The sequence below is a fragment of the Crocodylus siamensis genome, chromosome 1 (assembly GCF_052110815.1).
Source record: "Crocodylus siamensis isolate JL-2025a chromosome 1, ASM5211081v1, whole genome shotgun sequence".
NCBI classification, from domain to species: Eukaryota; Metazoa; Chordata; order Crocodylia; family Crocodylidae; genus Crocodylus; species Crocodylus siamensis.
The window spans coordinates 164,933,504-164,956,029 of record NC_143395.1 but is presented as its reverse complement, the minus strand read 5'-3'; the positions used below and the strand labels follow the sequence as shown (position 1 = coordinate 164,956,029).

The following is a 22,526-nucleotide window of genomic DNA, read 5'->3' as shown; positions in this document are numbered from 1 at the left end:
TATCTAGTTTTTCAAGTTTGGGAGCTGCAAAATATATTTGTGCTTGTTTTATATATATTATCAGTTTACATATGAAGTGATGATATAAAGAACCCGGAACAATCACACAAAAACACAATTCTCACAACAATATAAAATGTCTCTCTTACAAGTTAATCATAACAGGTAATATAAAGGAAGACTTTTTCTGCAAAGACAACACTGATACACGCCCCCCCCACACACACACAGAGTATACATTACCTATCAACATTTTCCAGCTTGAATAACACATTGGCAAATCAATGAAGATCAGCTTGATTATTATCTAGTATTGTTTTGAATCAGGAGGTTCAAAACCTAAGGATTCCTTCATTTTTGTGAAGCCAGAGTAGCCAGTTAGACAATACTTTTTGCAGTCACTGGCACAGAGGCATGAGTGAAGTAGTGCAATGCCGCACTACAGCTATCCCAAGCTAGAAGATCGCCAACACACTTTAAAACTGTCTAAAGGCAAAAGTCAGAGACAATCTGGCACCCCAGAATGGAGTTTATGACTTGGCCCCTTGCTGCAAGCTTCAAATCTCCACTCCACAGAGAGCTCAAGTTACCTGTGCTTACCCTTGCTGCAAATACCCAGCCCCTCTGCAGCAAGAACAAACAGAGGCAGAGAGCAGCAGGGAGAGTTATGGAAGAAGATGCTGAGGAAGAGAGACAGTTTGGTACAGTTCCATACCTCCCAATCCCCCTTGGGCAAGATTGGACATCTTCACAGGCCAGATCTAGTCCGGGTGCTGAAGGTTGCCAACTCCTGGTCTAAGGTTTCTCTTAACTATGCCCAGGCCTGTATAGAACTTGCTCTGTAATCAAGGAGCTTTCAACCACTCCTTAACGGCTTCTCAACTATTTCCTACTTTTGCTCAGCAGGTACCAGGAAGAGATGAAAATTTGGGTCCAGGTTTAAGAAATTAGACTAATTTTCAACTTTGCTATTCAAGACTTATTTTACTAAAGACATTTTTTCCAAGGCATACTTTTATAAAAGCTAGAAGTCTAAAATATTTGAGAACTGTTTACATTTGCACTGACACTTAATCTGCTCACACAGAACACCATTAACTCTCAAGGAATGGACACACAACAGGTTTACTCCAGTTAGTTGATCTTCCCATGTAGCAAGTCACCAGTATCAAAGGTAAAATCCTCCCTTGAAATACATGTAGTAACTTTATTATGTAGAAAAATTACTACATAATAGGTGTCATGTTCTCACTCTCATAGTTAGTTTATCCTAGAGTAACCCTTTGCTCAATGGCACTGGTCACTGTTCAATAATTAAAGCTCCACCTTCCTTTCTATTATAAGACTCATCTGACTAAAATCTACCAAAAAGATCTAGGAAATTTTATACAACAGGGACATCAAAGATAGGGCTGGCCTGCAGAGCCCTATGATCTGCCCTGCAGTGCTGCCTGTGCATCCCAGATCAGGCCTGCATACTGCATAAAACATGCACCAGCTCCAGTTCAATGTGCTGCACATGGCATGAAAAGCCTGTCTGGTGTGCACTGCACAGGACTGCACACACAGCATGCAGCACACAGGGCCAGTCCAGCACAGGCACCATGTTGCATCCAAGCTGGAATAGCCTTCTGCACTGGAACCAGAAATGGGACTAGTTTGTGGGCCCAATCCAGCCTACAGATCAGACCTGTGCTTCTCATCCAGATGAGTTTGATACCCCTGGTCTGCTATATGTAAAGGTATTTTCTGCAGTACTTGAAGCTAATTAAACCTAAATTCTAACCCCTTAGAAATGGGGTAGAACATTTAGTAGAGATGTTAACATTTTACATTTAGTAGAAATGTTTAAAAAAAAATTTGGAAGTTTCACTTTTTAACGCTTTCTTTCCCTTTTGTTTTTTGACAAATACCAATTTTATTGAACACTGATTTCTTCAGCTGAGATCTAACATTTAAGACTAAAATTTATATGTTGAATTTGAAGTTTCAAAATGTATTTCCTTTAGTGGAATGTCAGTAAGAAACACTAGTGCACAGAGCTTGTTATAACATCTCAAAAGACCACCAGAAATGTATTTAACGTTTCATTTTTTAAAAAGATACTCTTTCTTCCTTACTGATATATAATTGCATTGGCATAACCCAAATGTAAGGGAGGTTCATAACAAAAAAAAAAAAGGACATTTGCAATCAATTGGCTTTTTGGAAGGTACCTGGGTTCCCCAAAACTTCTGCAGAGTGAAAAAACTCAAGGCTTTTAAGACTTACTGGACACTTCTTTCCCCCTGCAGAGCTGAAGTAATCCTAAGTAAGTATAAGGATGGACAAGACAAAGGCATCCCTTGTCAGCTCAAAACCACTTCATAAACATTAGCCATTGTATGCTTTTATCATATTCTAAAAAGATTTACTCTCAGGGGAAGAGATTAATTTAATAGCCATGACTCTTGAAGTCTTTGCACTCCCTAGTGGTAGTAGTTTGGTAATAATGGAAGACTTGTTAGTAAAAATGGACCAAAAATGTATCAAATAACTTGGTAATACTTGGTAACTATTTTCAGTCATTACTGATCAGGGATAATACCTGAATCAGTATTTTTAAATCAAAATACCAAACTTGAGCCATTCAGCACCCCTACTGTACGTATGGCATTATTTACTTTTGTTCCATGCATTTCCCCACTTTCCATTTTCTTCAGCACCTACAAGATTAAAAAGCAAATGAAGGAAAAGCTTATCCAGAAAGCCAGGAGCAGGAAAAAAATGAGCATTTACATCAGTGATTTACAGCCAGGGTGCTGGGAGATCTCTTTAAGAGTCTGGCAGGGTACCGCACAAAATTAACACCATTAGATATACACACACCTACAAGATACGTAAGAGATCCAGAGATCTCAAGAAGGAATCCAGTGTCAAAAACATTATGACCTGTTGTGGTCTTTTGAGTTCTATGCCGCAAAAGAATTGCTCTATTATTCTTCTGTTGTGAAAAAACAAGTGAAAGCTAATACCTGGCTTTTTTAGAGGGGGTACCTTGAGTTTAAGAAAGGTTAAGAACCCACTGGCTTATATTAGTAAGAATACTCTATTAACAGGGGGCAGCAAAATCCTTGTTAGAGCTTGCAAACATTTCCTGCCTATTATGTTTTATAAAGGTACCATTCACTGAAACAGCCTTATCAGTAATATTTTTTCTGTCAATCCATTTAATATTACTTAGCTTTAAATATTTAAAGCCATTCATATCATTCAGTATGCATTTTTATAGATACCATTATCCATTTCCCTAGCCAATCTAGAGTCCTTCTCTTTTACAGTAAGCCATATATATTTTGGTTGCGTGATCATAAGCAAGCTATTGTGTTAATTATCCAACTGCAAGTGTGAGAATTCACCAGTTGGCTAGCTAGAAATTTATTTGTCCCTCCCTCACCCTGTTTTGTGAAGTTAGAATCCTCTGTTCACATGCTTTTAAGAGTAATATACATAATTCATCCATCTCACATGTTAAAAAAAGTCAACTACAAAATAAAATTATAAAAAATACACTGACATTATGATTTATTTCTTATTGGAGTACCTCATTTTTTCCAGCAGAAGCAATGTAAGACCCTTCCAAGCTTTAAGACTACACAAAGCTCTATTAAACTGAGCATAACACAGTTGGAGGTGGGAGGGAAGGGTGTCATGCTCTGTAGCCAAAAGTAAGAGGGGCATGTCAGCAGCAGTTTACTGCGATTCACTAGGCAATCACAATTTTCATGTTCAGCAGCTGACCATGAATACCACTCAGAACAAATAAAAACAAACAAACAAAAAACTGAAACTCATTTAGAGTGCATTTTAAAAGAAATTAAGGTTAAAAAAATCCATTTAATATTCTTGTTCAGCTGTCTTCTTACACTCTGGCAGATTTTACATTTATTGTATGTTATACGCCAGTGTTGTGCAAATTGTAACATGACAACTGGCCACACATTAAAATTATCTTGGTATACTTCTGCACCACAAAAGAGTTGCTGTTTTGCTGTTTAACAAGCAACTTTTCTGTAGCTAATCTGCCATTTTTATCCAGGGATAAACTGGTTTAATGCCTGGAATGTTAGGAGTGTGAGATGCTCATAAACAGTATGCAATAAATGTAATGTCTGTTTGGGGCCTTATACCACTGATCAGGTTAAGAAACACTTTTGATCATGGCAATAGAAAGACATTTGTAACATTTACAAATATTTTTTAAAAGATTGTTAAAATATAAAGTATTGAACAAGCATTATAAAGTAACAATATTTAGGCTCTTTGTCATCAAGTTTTTGTGAGCTTGCTTACCTACAGCTAATTGTAAAGGCATATCTTGACTAACATAAAAAAGTTTTTTTTTAAAGAGTATGTTTACCAGCCTATGCTAAAATTCACCGCACGTGAAAACCTGCATGAAGTGAAGTACAATGTGCCTTATCTACACTAGTTTTAGAACAAACTGGTTCTGGAAAGTTATAGCTAACTCATGCTCAAATACCCTATTTTCCAAGTCAAGAGAAACTTAGAAGCTGTGTCTACTTAAACAACTGTTTTGCTGCCTACAATTCTGAAAATACTGAAATGCTAATCCTTGTTTCCACTTTAATTCTGTATCCACTCTTTCAGGCCTCTTAAGTGCTGCACAATTTATTTAATAAATGAAAATTGGTACAGAACGAAGCAAAAAAAAGAAAAAGCCCCTGAAGAAACTTAATCAGGGATACCAAAAGCCTCTAACTACAATTAACTATTTAAGAAAATACTGCATTTCATTCAGACACAGCTAGGACTAGTATTCCACATTACTAGATGACTAGACTTTTGAAAATGGATTGTTTAAAAAGGTAAGAATTTTTGAAAAATATCCCAAACATTTTTCTCTTCCTTTTTCATTAACTCTGAGAATGTGCCTTCTCATCCCCTATAAAAGAGATTAGCTTCACAAGGCATCAAACAACCCCCAAAATCTTCTATTGTTAAAACAGTTTCTCTTTCAACCAGAGGTGAATTTTAATCTAGGTTTCCAAGGAAAGTAGCCTAATGCAAAACTGTTTTACTACAGTTATTATTACATTAAACTGCTCTTTTCACTATTAAATTGCCAACTTAGTAAACATGTATGTATTCTCTCTGGACAATCTATGCAGTTGAAACGCTACAAAAATTATTTTTAAAATCTGCCATTCATGCCATCTTGAAGTCAAAAGTTAATTATACTGTCCACTGGGGTTAAATTATTCTAATTATATTTTAAAATTTGGATTAATCCAAACCTATTAGCTGATTTACTCCAAAAGTCAAGAGCAGGTATTGTAAAACTAAATAGCATGGTGTAAGTCTTTCATAATACAAATATATCAATACATATACAGATATAGAAATATATTTACAGATTTCAAAAATATCAAATCATGCTAGCCCTACTGTGCAGCCTAATTATGAAAACTAAAATTTTCAGATCTCCTTTCTGTTAGCCCTTTCACAGAATCACAGAAAGTGAGAGTTGGAAGGGACCTCAGGAAGTCTTCTAGTCCAGGGGTGAGCAAAATATGGCCTACAGGCCGGATCCAGCCTACCAGGCCATTCTGTCTGGCCCGCAGGGTCCCTAAAAACATTTAGAAAATTAATATTTATCTGCTTCTAGCTGCTTGTCAAAGATGACAGGAGACAGGGGTAGTAGGACCCAGGGGAAGCCAGCAGCAGAATACAGCAGGCAATGGTAGGACACACCCAGGCAGTGTTGGGTGTGTGGGTGAGTATGGTGGGGTGTGTGAGGCAGTGTGGGTACCAGGGTTGAGGTGTGATTGGGGCTTGGGTGGGTTGGATGTGTGCATGTGAAGGGCTTTCTCTCCCCTTCCCCCTGGTTCTCCCCTCCCACCCACCCATTGTGACCTGATTGAGCCTAGCCCCTCCTCAGATTGAGGGGAGGGAGGGGGTGAAAGGGAATTGCCACTGCCTGGCTCGCAGTGTGCTGCAAAGGCAGGGAAAACATTTGCCACTGCCGGCAGGAAGCAAGACAGGCCCCTAGGACAGGGGAAGAGGGGACAGGGAGCAGAGCCTGGCACCTTTGGTCTCTGCCCACACCTGTCTGGCAGGGCTGCACCAATCTCTCACTCATTCCTACTGCTGCTCTCATCCCACCTGTCTGTCCAGAGAGGCTTTGTGAACAACCAAGCTCCACATGCTCACTTGCCTAGCCATATACAAGCAGGATCAGAGTGAGCTGCAGGTAGAGCCCCACTCCCCTCAATGCTGCAGCTTCCCCTCCCTATCTGCTGCCCAGAGCGCTGCAGTGGGGACAGGAAGAGGAGTCATTAGAGGCTGGGGCAGGCCAGCAGTTCCCTGGGTAGCGGCAGCAGTGGCAGCAGCAGCACCAGCCGCCCTGCCCGGAAGTTGTGCCTGGTGGCAGGAGCCGGTACCCTCTAGCAGCAGAGGCTAGGAGCACAGCACACACTACCTACCCCAGGTCGGAGCAGGCAGGACTTAGCCCCATGCAGATGCAATTAATTGGTGGATGCCTGCCTGCAGGCCAGATCCCATGAGCTTGCAGGCCAGATCCAGCCCATGAGCTGTATTTTGCCCATCCCTGGTCTAGCCAGGTCTTAAAAGCTTCCATGGATGGAGATACTACAACCTCTCTGGGCAGCCTCTTCCAGTGCTTTACTATCCTTACTATTTAGCTTCAAGCTAAAGAATACATGAAATGACAGGACTTTTTAACTAGCTTCACTCCTCCAAACAAGCCTGAAGAATGGCTCCCCAACTAGAACTACACCACCAAACGCAAACCAGGCAGGCCTTACTAGTTACCAGCCCTCACAAACCCTCTCCCCAGGCAGCAATAGCTTCCTGCTCCTCTCCAAAGCAGGGCTCCCACTCAAACTACACTGCTGGCCTGTTGGCTGGTACTGCGCTGCTCACTGTCACGTTGCTAACTTTTACCAAGCCTAACCTTCTGCTTAGGCAAGCCCCACCTCCTTACTTGCACTACAATCAACCCCAATTGCAGTGTGAGTAAGAAGAGAAGACAGCATTGGGACAAAGAGCTACAGTTTTCTTCAGAAAGTATGAAAAGATACAGGTTTGTCAGTTGAAGACATAGGTATGTCCTCATGCCTGAGAAAAGATGTTTATTTTTGCCAGAAGGGTCCAATCAAAAACTGCAAAAGAGGAGCCTATGTAGTCGGAATCCCCAATATGGGAACTGTCCATGGAAGCCAACTCTCGTCTGAACTGGCTTCCCAATGAGTTCCTTAATAAAGTGTTTCCGTACAGCTGTCAAACTTCAAAAGTCATTAAGACCCAATGGTATTAATACTGACCTGATCATCTTGAACCTGAGATCCTAATACTAAAGATTTTTTCTTCCACAATGAAGACAAGGGAAAGTTAGAAGATTAACCCAGGCTATCACTTTTGTGGAAAAGACCCATGCATTGGCTCTGAACCTCAGAAACCAGCAGCATATTAAAACCACTATTTTATCCAAAGCAGCCTCCAAATCCACTTGAAATCTATTTATGCAAACCTAGCAAGATAAACTAAAAAACACTTCCTAAATCAGAGATCTCTTGTAAAATACTTAGATCTGCAGGGCTTTCCTACCCAGAGCTATCCTTTAAAAAGTAATGCTTAATACTGTTTAAGCAGCTATTTTTCCACATGGTCCCATTTCCTTATTGGAGACATGCTGTTTCTTTCCCTTCCTGTAAAGGAGAGAGAGAACCACCAAACCTTATGAGAAATCTGGTCCTATTTTTTTTTAATCAGGCATTAGAACTAAAGTGCACTCAAGGGAGCTGCACCGGCTGGACAGAATGGTTCACAGCTGAAGTAACTCCAACAGCTGCCAAATCTATAGCCAACCCATGACAAATAGAGAGTCAGTAAAATTACTTCATGAAAAGTCTAGGCCAACAATTAATTCCAACTCAAATTAACACATTTCGTCTTAAATTTTTAGAAAATTCATTTTGTATGCACAAGGTACTAAATGTTTTGGGGAAAAGATAAAAAGTCAAGGACAAAACAGAACTCAACCTTAACCTGAACTGTGACCAGCAACTTTCTGAATTATCACCTTTTAAAACATATACACCCCACCTTGACTTTTGTTTCTTTTACATTTGATTTCAACATGTAGACCAGTGATCCCTGACCTTAAGGGACCCACCCCTCGCTGGGCTTGAGGCACCCCTCAACAGACTCCAGGCACTCCCATCCATAATTTTTGTGAATTGTGTGGCACCCAATTTCAAAAACTAATTTATATATTACAGTACTTACCTCTTTACATAAGGGTTCGGTTGTACGGGTGAGGGAATCATCCAGGCAATCATGAATAAACCTGAGCCTGGCTTATCTGTTTACTTCCTCATACCTCATGGAACCCTTCAAAGGATCCGGTGGAACCCTAGGGTGCCCTCCCACCCTGGTTGAAAAATCACTGATGTTGACAAACTGAAGCAAATTTCAGGTACTTTATTTTATTCTAGAATATTAAACCAGCTACAGCATTAACATTTCTAATCAGCCAATAAAAGCTAATTTCCAGTGTAGTATATATGTAACTGCTATTATTTTAAGAAGCTTTGCTGCAATTTGAAAAGGTCACCTAACTTTGACTCACTGGCATGGTTCTGCAATTAGTGTTAAACATTTATACAAAAAACTGACAGATGAATTGGCATGGAAAGACTGGCTAGTGCACTTACTGACCTTGTCTTCAACCAAAAAGTATTGGAGAATAATTACCTCATATGGGATAAAAAGAACTGAAGGGTTACATCTCCAAAACAGAAAAACTTATACAGCAAGTCTGTTTTTGATATCAAAGTGAGAGTTCTATGGGAAAGGAAAATCAGCAAAGATATAGGTAGGAAAAGCCATCAAAATGTAATTTTAAAGCTCCAAATATATACCTGGATTAACATGCAGGACAGTAGAGAAATATTACTCTGGCCGAAGATGGACAGCACTAATAAAGAGGCTTACAGATAAAAGCAGGCCTAACTATATGATTTTTATCTTAAGCATAGTACTTCAAAGCTTAGATTCTTCCATGCTTCTAATGCTAAGTTTAATATATAAATTCCTACATCACTGCTGTTACTTAAGTGGTTGCCTGGTTTTATGCTGGTGTCTTGAGTAATCTAATTGTGGCATTCTTAGTTGATACATACAATTCAGATAATTCTGTTATTTGAATTCTTGTTATTTTCATTATATTTATAAAAACTCCTTTGATATGTGTGGCCTCTCAAATATGCAACAGCACAGATTTTCAAAGTTAATACTGATTTCCCATTGTCATTACACGGCAAAAAGCAGGAAAGGAGCCAGGAGACACACTAAAGATATTAGGGAGCTATTGAAAAAGAAATATACATACAATGGAGGAACTGCTCAGCAACCAGGGCAGAATACACCTGTATCATCAGGGCCTTGCAGATACGAGACACAGAAAGCTAAGGCAGGTATGCAGATCAAGCTGGCAACCAGTATTGAAGACAACAAAAAGTCCTTCTACAGATACATAGGCAGCAAGAAAAGGTCACGCTCCACTGTGGGACCCTACTGAATACCCAGGGGCAGCCCAGTCAATGGCTGCAAAAAGGCAGAACTCCTAAATACATACTTTGTGTCGGTATTCCTGAAATCCAACAGGGGCTGCTCACCTGACCAGAGGCCCACGGAACATGGGGAAGGCAACACAATACATTAAATCAGCCCAGAACAGGAGGGATCTTCTACAACACTTGGATGTTTTCAAGTCTGCTGGGCCAGATGACCTGTACTTGAGAGTCCTGAAAGAACTGGCCAAGCTTATAGCAGCACCACTGGCCAAGCTGTCTGAAAAGTCATGGAACTTGGAAGTGGTCCTGGACAACTGGAAGAAGGCCAACATGGTGCCCAACTTTAAGAAAAGGAAGAGGAGCGACCCCACAAACTTCAGACTGGTCAGTGTGACCTCGGTCCTGGGTAAAATCTTTGAAAAGTTGGTTAAGGAGGCCATCAGTTACAAGCTGGTAACGGATGGGGTGCTAAAAAACAACCAGCACAGCTCTGTCAAGGGTAGACCATGCCTGATGAACCTTGTGTACTTCTATAACCAGGTAACTAACCATCTGGATGAGGGACACAAGGTTGAAGTCATTTACTTAGACTTCAGTAAAGCCTTTGACTCTGTCTCCCATGGGATTCTCTCTAACAAACTGGAGAATACTGGCTGGACAACTGGCTTAGAGAACACTCCCAGAGAGTGGTAATCAATGGGATGGCCTCATCCTGGAGGGCTCTCTCTAGTGGACTGGACTTTTTGAAGGGTTCTTGGCTGAAGTCTTCTCAGGAGTCTTGGCTACAGGTTTTTCTGGAGTCTTGTCTGCTTTCTTAAAGAAAGTGTCCAAGGAAGTTGTTCTCCAGGGAGATGGGCAACACAGCTAACTTGTTCACTGGCGTGGCATTATGTCGCATCAGATCAAGCACTGTTAAGTCAAAACTGACATCAGAAAGTTGAAACAGGGTTTCAACTTATAAATGTTGTAAGTGCAAAATGTTATAACTCAAAACTTTGTAAGTCAAGGACTGCCTGTACTGATCTTTAATTATTCTATCCTCCAGAATTTGTTCTAAGGCCTTCCATACTATTGGCTAGCAAGTATGTAGTTGCTCAGATCAGAAGGACTTTCTTCTATAACCTGAGGCTCATCAACTGAAAACAGGAAAGAGGGAAGAGACCTGGGGGTAGTGATCTGTCACAAAACAACTGAACCACCAATGTGAGACAACCAAGAAAAAGGCAAATGCAATCCTATCACATACTGGGTAAAGTACTTCATTTACTTAAATACAAGACAACTCATGATGAGACAACCCCCCCAATACTCAGATTCTATATATGGAAAATGTATATATGCGTTATAATTTTTCAGGTATAGAATCCAATTACTGGAGACTTACCTTGAATTTGTTACCCTCTTACTTCTTTGGGGGAGAATAAAACTGGGGGATCAGGTAGCCCCCCTACTTCCCTGCTCCCTGCCACAGGAGGGAAATAAATCTGGTGGATCAGATAGCCCTCCCCCATCACTTCCCTTCAACTTCTTCCTACTGCAATCCATTCCCCTGCTCCCTACCATTCAAAACTTGTTCTTCCTGAGCACATGAAACTGAGGGGCAAATTTGAAAATTCGGACCTTGAAATAAACATACCTACAGTTATCTGCATATGTTCAAAGACTTAGTTCATCCAGAATTGAGGTACTCCATAAATATACTTTAAAGCAGCACTTTTGTACCTACTTACTTATATACAATACACTTGATCTGAGCCTTCAAGAGGCTGAAAAGTGACGTGATATTTATTCAAAGACAAAATGCTCATCACTTACCAAGCCACGGTGACCCCACAGCTCAGTACTGCTTAGTATACGCGTGTACTCCAGATATTCCTCCCCATCAAACAGAAGATCCACGTGCTAATTAGCCCCCACTCATGACTGCAACCAGTTGTTCCTGTCACAAGTCCTGGGATCCTACCAAATATTAGATGCAAATGAGATGCAGGACAACCTGGTCCAGCTTCACCTTATGGAGAGCAGGGCCACACTAATCATATGCAACAGGCTGAGGGGGAAGAGGCAAAAGAGGGATACTGAGTGAACAGTTTGGGACGCTGTTTGGCAATGTTTGCCATACATTTAAGGTTAGTGAAGAAACAGGAATCACTGGAAATGGGAAAGAAAGGCACAGCTCAGCTATGAGAGTGAAGAGGAAGTCAAAACAAATGCAATGTAGTGACAACCATGACTTGAAGAGTTGGTGCTGAGGGGGAGTGTGGTCTATTGACACAACCATTTCTCCTATTCAGATGGACTACAATGACTTATCCTTGTGGCAGGTTCCTATCAGCATGGGCCATGTGTATTATAGTCACACTCAGTGTGGCATTTAAATCTACTTCTCAGCTGGTTTTCATGACAAAGCATTTATTTTTGCCAGCAGTTTAATGACAGACAATGTATTTAATGAAGTTTCTTTGTACAGTTACTTCTCACTTAACATCATAGTTACGTTCTTAAAAAATGTAACTTTAAGCAAAAAGATGTCAAGCGAATCCAATTACGTCACAGTAGTTACCTAGTAGCAGGTGGTGGCCAAATGTTATAAATGAACATTGTGCAACTTTAAAAGAGTACGTCCTCTAATAAATTAGCGACATAATAACAAAACAACATTAACAAGGACAACGTTAAGTGAGGAGTACCTGTAAGCAAATGTAAGGCAAGAAGCTTACCTTCCCCCCCATGCTACTTGTGGGGCAGGGGGGGAAACCCTTCTCTTGTACTGGAATAAATACAGGATAGCTAATAAAAGAGAGGGAGCTATTACTGATGTGTGTACAAGGCACCAGGTATCATATGGAATTTTCTATGTAAATTCTGGTAACCCATATTAAAAAGAAATGTATTCCAACTGGAACAAGTACAGAGGAAGGCTCCTACAATCATCAGAAGCATAGAGAACCTACCCCTATGACAGGAGACTAAAAGAGATCGTTTTGCTATGCTAATTTACCCATATATTGAGAGGGCACAGGATTGTTTTGCATAGTCATATTGGTAGGTAAACAACAGAGAGGGAACATGAGGGAGAAAGCAAGCTATTTAAACTTAGACATATGTTGGCACAAAAGCAAATCTGTATCTAGGGCTGTCAAACTATTAAAAAATGTAATCGTGATTAAAAAATGAGTTGCAATTAATCGTGATTTTAACTGAACAGCTAAAAACTCCAAATTATGGGCAGAAAAACTCAAAATTATGCAAGTAATGTGTATGGTTGGAGGGGTGTTTATGGGGGGCAATTTGTGAAGGTGTGGGGGGATGTGGGGATGTGTGTGGGTTTTGGAGCCGGGGAAGGGGGTTCCCCACAGGGGGATCAGGAGCCCCAGGAGGGGAGACCCCCACACTCCCTAGCAGGATGCCCAACTTGAGCGACAGAGCTGCCCTGGGTCCAGGATACACCCCCCACCCAAGCATGGCCCCAGAGGCAATGGGCTCACTCCATCCTTGCCCCAGCAATGGTGGCCATAGGCTGCCTGGGCTGGGACAGTTGCTCCAGCCCCAGCCCAGATCCAAAATTCCTCATCTACCTGCTCAATGTATTCCAGACAGTCCTGACCCACCTCAAGGCCAAGCTGTGGAGCCCAAGCATGCCAGAAAATCCTACCATGGCCCAGCACCACCTTCCCAAAATCCCCAGCACTGCCAGCCTAGCTGCTTGGGGCCCTGCATGGGGGTTTTGTGGGGTAGGTGTGCCCCCCCCCACCTGTTGTAGCTGCCTGGAGCCCACGCCTAGGCTGCCCTGTGGCCCTTCTGGACTGCCACCGCTGCCCCACTGGGAGGCCCAGAGACAGCAGAATGGTGGCAGGGCAGGGCAGGGCAGGGCAGGACAATCCGGGTGCAGGCTCCAAAACCACATGCACAATTAACATGTTAAAAAAAATGAACACATTAATTCGTTCTTGAATTAACTGTGCACATTAACACCAATTAATTGACAGCCCTAGTATTAAACTTTTCACAAATAAATTTAGGTTGGAGTTAGATTTCTAACCATGAAAAGAGTCAAGTTCTGGAACAGTGGGTTGGAGAGGCAGGAAAACTTAATTGATTTAAAATTGTCGTTTGACAAAACTAGACTCAATAACTTCCAATCCTACATCCTAATTAATGCTGATTAAAGATAATTAATGCTGAGTTAAAACCTGATTTTTTATCTTTGTTTTCTACTTTAAATCATTAATCTAAATTTAAAGATTTAAGAAAGGGTAAGATTTCAAAAGAGAAATGTGGTTCAAATAATACAAACCAAGAGTCAAAGTCTCAATACTGTTCTTAAACTGGCAACATATATTGGATTAATTGTAGCAACTGAGGATATTGTAATACCTAGAAAAGTTCTGTAATTGTCTTAAGGAATACTACCTGATTTTGAAGAAAGGGTAATGTAGTAATTTCTCTCTCTCTCTCAAGGAATGCAAGACTACTTAGCTGAAACAGTGCTTCACAATATGATAGACATGTCAATGTTATCCAACATCACTACTAAGTTACATTCTGATCAAAATATGCCTATTGGATCCAGATAAAGACAGTTATTCCATTAAGGCTTAAAAAGCCAGACTCAACAGGAATGGCCTTCTTAGGAAAAGGTCTAGTATGAATGGAAAGCCAGAATTTTTTGTCAGCAAATGGAAGAAGTTCTTAAGTCTCATTATGGCGTAAATATTTTTTGAAGACACAAATCTTGCTTAATACTCGTTTAAGGTTTTAATTGATACTTCAGTCCATTATTACCATCCATCACACAAAAGGCATCATCTCCCTCCCAGTTTGCTTTCTTACTTTCTTCCTCCATTTCTTTTGTCCCAGGCCATTATCACACAAGTTTTAATGCATGCATTATTTTTTCTCATGTGAGATTTCATACATAAAATTATGTTCAGTCAGAAAATCAATGTTCTGAAATACAACAAAAAAATGGGCTACCTAAATTATACTAGGGATAATCTTAGCCCCACAACAATTGCTATGCCTCCTGCATGACATCCGCCTATAGGACACAAGTTGTGCAGTGTGCCTCTAAGATATGTATGTCAATCATATCCTGTTACAGCACTCTACTGACACTTTAAGATGTTGTTTAAATTTGGTTTACCTCTTGAAAAAGTCAGTCAATAATTTCAATTACAACCTGAAGCTAATTACAACCAAGTCAAGTCAAGGTTGAATACAGAAATTTTAAAGAATGATAGTGTTGTTAAAGTTTAGAATAAATACATTCCTTTTCAAATTGTCCAATCTATTTTCAAGTCAACCTTTTTTCAAGTGACAAGAATCCAACAATCTACCACTTTCCAGAATTAAGCTCAAAAATATTAGTGAGGACTCAAAATAGTTTTATATATAAGGGCTGTACAGTAGTGTAGTTATATGTTATGATTATTCTTCCCCCTCTTAGAAACTTTATCTCAATGAACAGAATATAGACAAAAACTACAGCAGATCTTTACAACATTTAACACTAATAACAAAACACCTTACATACATTCTCCTGAAAAAGCAAATCAGATTTTTGAGTACTTACAACAGGAGCCGGTCAACCTTTGGTCCATTACCTCTCTGAAAGACAATGGGAGGCCTATATGTTTTCATTGCTCCTACAATCTATACACTTATTTTCTGCCTATGGAGTTCCTGTTCTCTTTATAAATACTTGTTTGAAGTGGTGATGATTTCCAAGCTATTTATAAATCTTAGCCAATGAGTTTCCTACTGACATATGAGACACTGGCACAGTAATTGATTTACATGCCTCACATTATATTATTTATCACTGCTAAAATAGGTGGTACAATATTATACACATGAGTAATACAAAGAGGTATGGCATGACCTAATATTATATTTTAACATGGACGTTATAATACCAATCTGTTTGGAAATCATTTAATATATACAGATGCCTATTGGAGAATGTGCCTGCCAGCCAATGAAGTGCACTCAGCAGCTTTTCACTTTCCTACTGAGTTAAGTCTCCTGTTTTTAACTACCATTACCTCCATGAAAAAACTAAGGACAATCCACTTTGGCTATAGTTACGAAATTAAGTTATGTAAGTTTTCCTCAAAAGTGCAGGTTAATATATATCTGTAAAACTGTAGCCACAATCGCTTTTGAGATCCATTATTGATCTTATGTAAATGAATGCTGGTAAAAAATATACACTGTGCCTTCAGTTTGCTTGGTTATTCTCTGTAATACTAGGTACAAACGCTAACAATCACATGCTAATATTTTGGAAAAACTTCAGTAAACCAAACAAAAGTAGGACTACCAACTTTGGATGGTAACATGAAAACTGCCCAGACTTAAGTATTTCAATACTGATTTGACTATATAATGTAAAACTACAGGTAGAAAAATAATTCAAAATACTATGGATTGCAAAGTTAGTGCTAGTGGCTTTACAGATGATTACATCATTAACTGTAGATCCACATCCATGAGGACCAACAGTAAGAAGTATTCACCTTAAAGAAGTATTTTTACTTTAATTTATGCTTTATGCATTTGAACCCGAGAGTATTAGATTATAAATTTCTTGTGGACTACTGAAAAGACATTCAAAGGACAAAATTGTAACTAAAATACTTTAGAACATTTTATTTTTAATCTCACTCAGTGCTCAACACTGTTATGAAGTGAATGAATATATTTTAGGAATTTAAGTGATGTGACAGAGGGAATCTGTCACTAATGGCCCAATATTAGCAAACACTCAGCATTCTCCCTGCCTGATCTCTAAATATAAAAGAAACAGATCACCTCCACTGGATAAATCAACACTGGTTAGGAAAAAACAGGAGAACAACAAAATAAAAACTTGCTAAGTGTTGTCTCTCAAAAATGCAGTTTCTTAATATAAAAACTAATACTAGGAAGTACTTTACAACAAAATCTTTACACCAAGTAACTATATTCTAGAATAGCAGGTGCCTGCATATAGATAGCATTTTCACTACTCCACTGCCATTATTAAATCTGCTACATAATATGGCAGTCACTGTTACGATGACAAAAAAGAATCTTGGAACTCTTAATTCAATTGAATTACAAAGTATGCTTATGATTAAGAAAATTAGTAATTTCTTCTGCGTTAAAAGATACAAAGTAGATTCTACTGTTTATCTCTGTACAGGAGACAATGTATGTTTATATCGCTTACCTGAGTGCACTTTAATATAACACATCTCTATCCCTAAATACACATAACCAACCAGGTATTGGAACCAACCTGTCTTCTGTACGGAGCAGCAACATTATACATTTAAGGATAACCTTAATATATCATTAAAATCCAAGCCTTAAGCATGACTTTTTGTCTAATAAATTCATCTTATTAGCTGGGCCACTGGAGAACAGCTTTATTTGTTTCAAAATTCATTCACTTTTAATGTTCTCAAGTCGCAGAAACCTTGGTTAACTGGCCAGCTAAATGTTGGCTCTGAGCATTGTGCCCTGTATCTAAAGGCTAGAAGTGTCAGACATCTGTAAATACATTCAAACCATATAGAGAACCCTACTTTCTTCCCACACGTTCACTGCTCCCTCAATTATCCAAAGTCTATTCCTGAATATTATAATGGATTTTCACTGTGATAGAAAAGTCTGTGGGAGTCTAAAACTTGTTAACACCAACAATTAAGTTTAAAAAATTAAGTTTTTTAAATCAATTTAAAAAATACAGTTACTGTAGTAGAAAAACTTAAAAAGGATTTTAAAATGACAAAATCTAGTTAGTGGGCACTCATATACAGTCTTTGAAAAAAAAATTAAAAAGCATTCACAAAGCAATTTTCCTGCTACAATAGGACTAGTAAAGGCATACTGAAAACTGTGCCAAAAATTAACTTTCTAAGACTTCACAAAGCAATGAAATGGGAAATGGAAGTAATGTTGCATATTAACAGGAAGAAAATGAAATCTCTTCTATTTGGCACCAGAACTCCATTTGCTACTGCTTTTTGTACTAATGTATTTTCTCAAAAAAAAAATTCTGGGGCAAGGTAATGACCTGTATTAAGAGTTATTTACATCTTGTTTCTTTGAAATATGGTTTGAGATTACACATTTCAAATAATTATAGCAGAAGCCAGAATCTTCACGTGGTTAAATTCCTTACCCCTCTGCAAACATGAGGGTTTAGGAAGTAACTGGGGGTTTATGAAGCTTCTCTGATGAGCTCTGTGGTACTACTGATCAGCTCTAGTCGACTAGAGAAGCAGAGCCTTTTGAAATAAAAGCTGTAACAAAGAGCCCAATAGTTCATTCTTACTTCCACATCCCCACTGAGAATTAAGTAGGTTGTGAACAACCCAAGTGTGAATGGTCTGGATTCTACTGTACTGAGGTTGTTTAGATAAAAATAACAGAATCAAATAAGTAATTTCTTCATGTGGTTAGCTCCTGATCAATGATCAATATTAAATCCAGATGGTAACAGGAAGATTATTTATGTTAAATATAAATAAATCATTTTCAAAAACCTTAAATAAAGGGACCCTAATCTAGATATAGGAAATGTCATACTGTAGAAAGGTGCATAATGCTATGATTTTTTAATGTCAATTGTCTGTTCAGTATGCACTGCTACTGAGTCAAATGTAGATGATGAATTACAGTTTATTATAAATTATCCACCATCTGGTTCAATTGACAACTTCAAAATAAAATGCATGGAGAAAATAAAACCAGAGTTAAATACCTGAATTCTTTAAAATTACCTTTTCATTACTATTTTTATATTACATTTAATATTAAAACATATTGGGATTCTCAAAATACTGCACGCTGTTGGCAGAGAATACCCTGTCCACAGAATACAGCACAAGCAGGGAAGCTGACATGGGCGACTGGTGCCTCCCGAGTCTGGAGGGGCACCAAATCACTGCGGGGAGGGTGCAGAGGGGAGAGTCCCCCCCATGGCCGATCACCAAGCCAGCAGCAAAACTGGAAGTGTACTTCTGGTTTTGTGGCTGGCACTGCCAGGGGGTGCATGGCCGATCTCAGGGGATGTACGTACACCTGCGTGCACCCCTTATGCATCACCAATGGAAGCTGAGCCCATTTCCCAATATTAATTTAACAATATTTTTCAATCTCCTGGATGGACCACATTTAGAAACAAGGCTATTCAGTCTCAAGCTATTTTAGCTATTTCTAATATAAAAAGTTCCCTTTCCTGACACCTCTTTTTTTAGAAAAGAATATGAGGACATAGACATACCTAGAGCTCAAGAAAATAGGCATTTATAAAAGTGGAAATTTGGACTGGAAAAAAGAAAAAAAAAAATCAATCTGCTTGAAAATTATGGTACTAAATTTTCCCTAGTATTCCCTTCTGATGTCCTTAGTGGCTGGAATATGAAAAGGCCTATGTGGATTTCTGACAAAAGATTTGACTCAACTAGACTTCTGTACTAAGCTGCTGCACCTGAGCAAACTGACTAGAAATGGTGCACTACTGCACAGCATAATCTGCAAACAGGTAACTGCTTCAACGCAAATTACTTTTTATACCAGAGTATTTGCACTACACACCCATTCACTTATCCCCACCAAAAAGTCTGAATTTCTAACCTAGGTTTTTTTGGATCTTGTCATGAAATATAATTGGTTCAACTAGCAAACAAGTAAAGCTCTATAACATCAGTAGGGACAAAAGAATAATAGCAAGTACTGTGTTACAGATTGTTGGTGTAATATAAAAACTGATACGTATTGGTATTTCAATCCAAAAGTTGAGTGGTAAAAATGGGTAAAAGTTATGCCCATCAGTATGGCTCTATTCATGTAATACATTTTACCTTCTCTGGATTTCCAGCTCTTCTTGTGATGGGCCATTTTGAACTTGTGGGGGAAGCTGAGAATTCTGTCGAGGCAACGTTGGACCTGTGAATGGAGACAGATCAGAAATGAACCTATCTTCAACTTTTAAGGTATGCAAAAAAAACAACCAGAAAAATCAAATAGCCACAACATGACACTATATAAATTACTCATTTTTTCTAGCAAAACAAAACAAACTCCATAATGTAATATAGCAAATAAAAGCTGCCACAAATATTGCTTTATGTATTTCCAGAATGGAATCATTTCAAATGAATGAAAAAGTTTAACAGGAATGCAAAAATAAAGTTTTACATATGATGAAATTTAAGACTAAACAGGTGTTCGTAGGCTTTGAAAAGGCTCCCATATTAAAAATTTTCTTTGACAATGAACAAACACACTCTTGGGTGAAGGGGAAAGACTCAAAGAATTAAAAACTCACCTAAATAGAACACTGGAAATGAAAAACAGGAGAAAAAAAATCAGATGTTTATCACCATACTGAAAGTGTGAAGATAAGTTTATGTTCCCTAACACTGCATTAAAGTAAATTTCACAAATACATTTTGTCACCTGGACTAAGATGAATTCTTCTGCACAAGGAGTATTGATTTATTTATTTACTCATTTCTTTCTAATATTTTACTCCTAAAATCTGAAACTGTAGCACAAAAAGACTTAGAAATAGTGCATTTTTCCAAGGATACAGAATACTGATTTATTTTAAGATGTATACCACCATCTATGGTTGCTATATAGAGAGGTTAGGGAAAGCTATACTTTCGTTTAACTTTTTGCATTTGACACCATTTTATAGATCAGGGCTGTCCAATTTCTGACTGTGTGGGCCATGCACCTCCCAGGCCATACAGCACATGCCACACTGCACAGGTCCCCTTGCTGGAGGTGCTCCCTTTCCTTCCCACCACCCTGACAAAGGATATAATCCCTTGGGTCCCTGCCAAACCCACCTACTGTGGGCTCCCTCAGCCCTGTGAGCCATGTCATGCTGCACTGCCCCCAGGACAGGGGCACATAACAGAAGCAAGAAGAGGGAGGGGTAGCCCAGAGGCTCCAGTGGCAGCAGAAGGAGAATGATCAAGGGAGTGGCACCCAGATTAAGTACCCGAGGGCTGCAGGGTTCCCCCTGGGGGCCAGATACATGGACAGCCAGCTGGACAGCCCTATTATAGATAGTAGTTTTTGTGATTTCCCTTGCACCTCAGACATTTCCTGGCCATCACAGCTATAACTACACTCTTGCCCTTGTATAGTCAGCCAAACAAATGCTTATTTCCAAAAAGGAATGGGAGGGGGCGCTGTTGCTGCTCATGGCATGCAGCAGCAGTTCCACTCTTAATTGCTATATGTACAAGTACCTATAGTGATACAAGTGAACTAAATCATGCCAACTTTAACCTTGCTTCATCCAGGGTTAAAGTTGAAGCAGTCTGGCTACATTTGTATTGCTACAGGCTCCTACACTCAGAGTTGTTACAGAACAAGAGCTGCTCTGCAGTCCGGGGCAGCAGTTCCCCTACTTTTGAAAGTGATCCAACGGAGGCCACATACAGACATTCAGTTTCTCCTGGGAGAGTTGCTACTCTCCCAGGAGAAACCACAAGTATACCAATGTTCAGGATTTTTTCTTCCAGAGCAAAAATGGCCACTCTGGGAGAAAAATAACTGGGAGTAACTAAAGTTAAATCACTCCCATAAGAGTTTCTCCTACAAGTACATGATCTCTTCCGAGAGAAGGCACAACACATTCCTATAGCATCCTAGGGTGCTTTTCTTCAACTTTGCCCCCCACCCCCTGAGGAGCAGAACACACCCCTTTCACAATCACCACACCGTGCCTTGCAGGCTGTCTCTCCCTGCAGAAGTCTGGATCAGCCAATCAGGGCTGTTTTGTGCACTGCTGCCATCTGTTGCCAGGCAGACTGAGGGACCCTTCAGAGGATGCCAAGATGTATGCACAAGGCCCCCCCTTGGCTGCACAGAATCAGCACTGAAAGCTCTCTGCTTTTCAAGAGCTCAATATCAAACTTATGTTCAGGCATCACTGGGTAAGTTCTTCTCCCAGCAAAACAAACTTAGAAGAATTCTTCCAGATCATTTGAACATGTGTACACAGTCTGAACATCTGCTGATATTCAAAGTATCACACAGCAAAAGGGAAAACTCAGAATTTAAAAAAAAGTGGCAATGCAAGACTGCAAAACCTGATAAGGCAACTCTGAGTTTCAGATCCTATATTCCTTGAAACTTATTTATGACTAGCTGTCATATTAATGTATCCTCTTATATACGGCATTTTCTTCAAAATGCTGTACTAGATTGCACAGTATGCCTAGTTTTATTATAGGCTTTACATTTTTTTTTAGACACTTTCACAGACAAGCTTCTCTAATCAGGAGTTATTTTACATCCATATTCTTCCTTAACAGTGTTTTGTAAGACCTGCTTTATAACTAATACTATGCATTGGTTTTGAGGTGAAATAGAGGAGTGTGTAAGCAAGCAATGAATAAATACTATATGATGTGTCAATATTAACTATTGCTTCTAGTTGGGTAGAAATTTTAAAATATATATTTTATATCTAATTATCTATCATTGTTTGTTATACCTCAAATCACATATCACCATGAGAAGACAACACATTTTCAAAATGTCAGTGGCATGTTTCTGCAAATATCCCCAATATTTCCTATTTAAGCCATAAAAAGAAGTGTTCAGGTATCGACTTTTCTACAGTAGTCTTGTTTGGACACAGTAGTGCATATTAACATTTTTAAAACCATATAATTTAAAATACATTAAAATAGCTACATCATAAACAGATACTCTCTCTCTAGAAGAGGACAGTACAATCTCATAAAGGAACCTCCAAAGAGATGCAATTCATCATGCTGTTTACTAGTCACATCATCACCTACGTTGTTTGTAACATCACTGAGCAGCCATCAGAAAACAACAGAACTCACATTTGCCATGGAATATAAAAATAGTAAACAGATATGACAAGATATGGGCATGACA

General features: G+C 39.2%; 1 protein-coding gene across 9 annotated transcripts in view; it reads right to left on the bottom strand.

Moving 5' to 3' along the window:
* The window catches only part of ENAH (ENAH actin regulator), a 199,504-nt gene that overhangs the window by 31,838 nt on the left and 145,140 nt on the right, over positions 1–22,526 (bottom strand). For 8 of the 9 annotated variants that reach the window (XM_090047874.1, XM_090047902.1, XM_090047938.1 and 5 more), the window contains exon 4: positions 19,457–19,541. In XM_090047874.1, the coding sequence (XP_089904000.1) occupies positions 19,457–19,541 (85 nt within the window). Of the gene's footprint in view, positions 1–15,174; positions 15,303–19,456; positions 19,542–22,526 lie in introns of those variants that run through there. The other variant, XM_090047912.1, reaches the window with a different exon arrangement.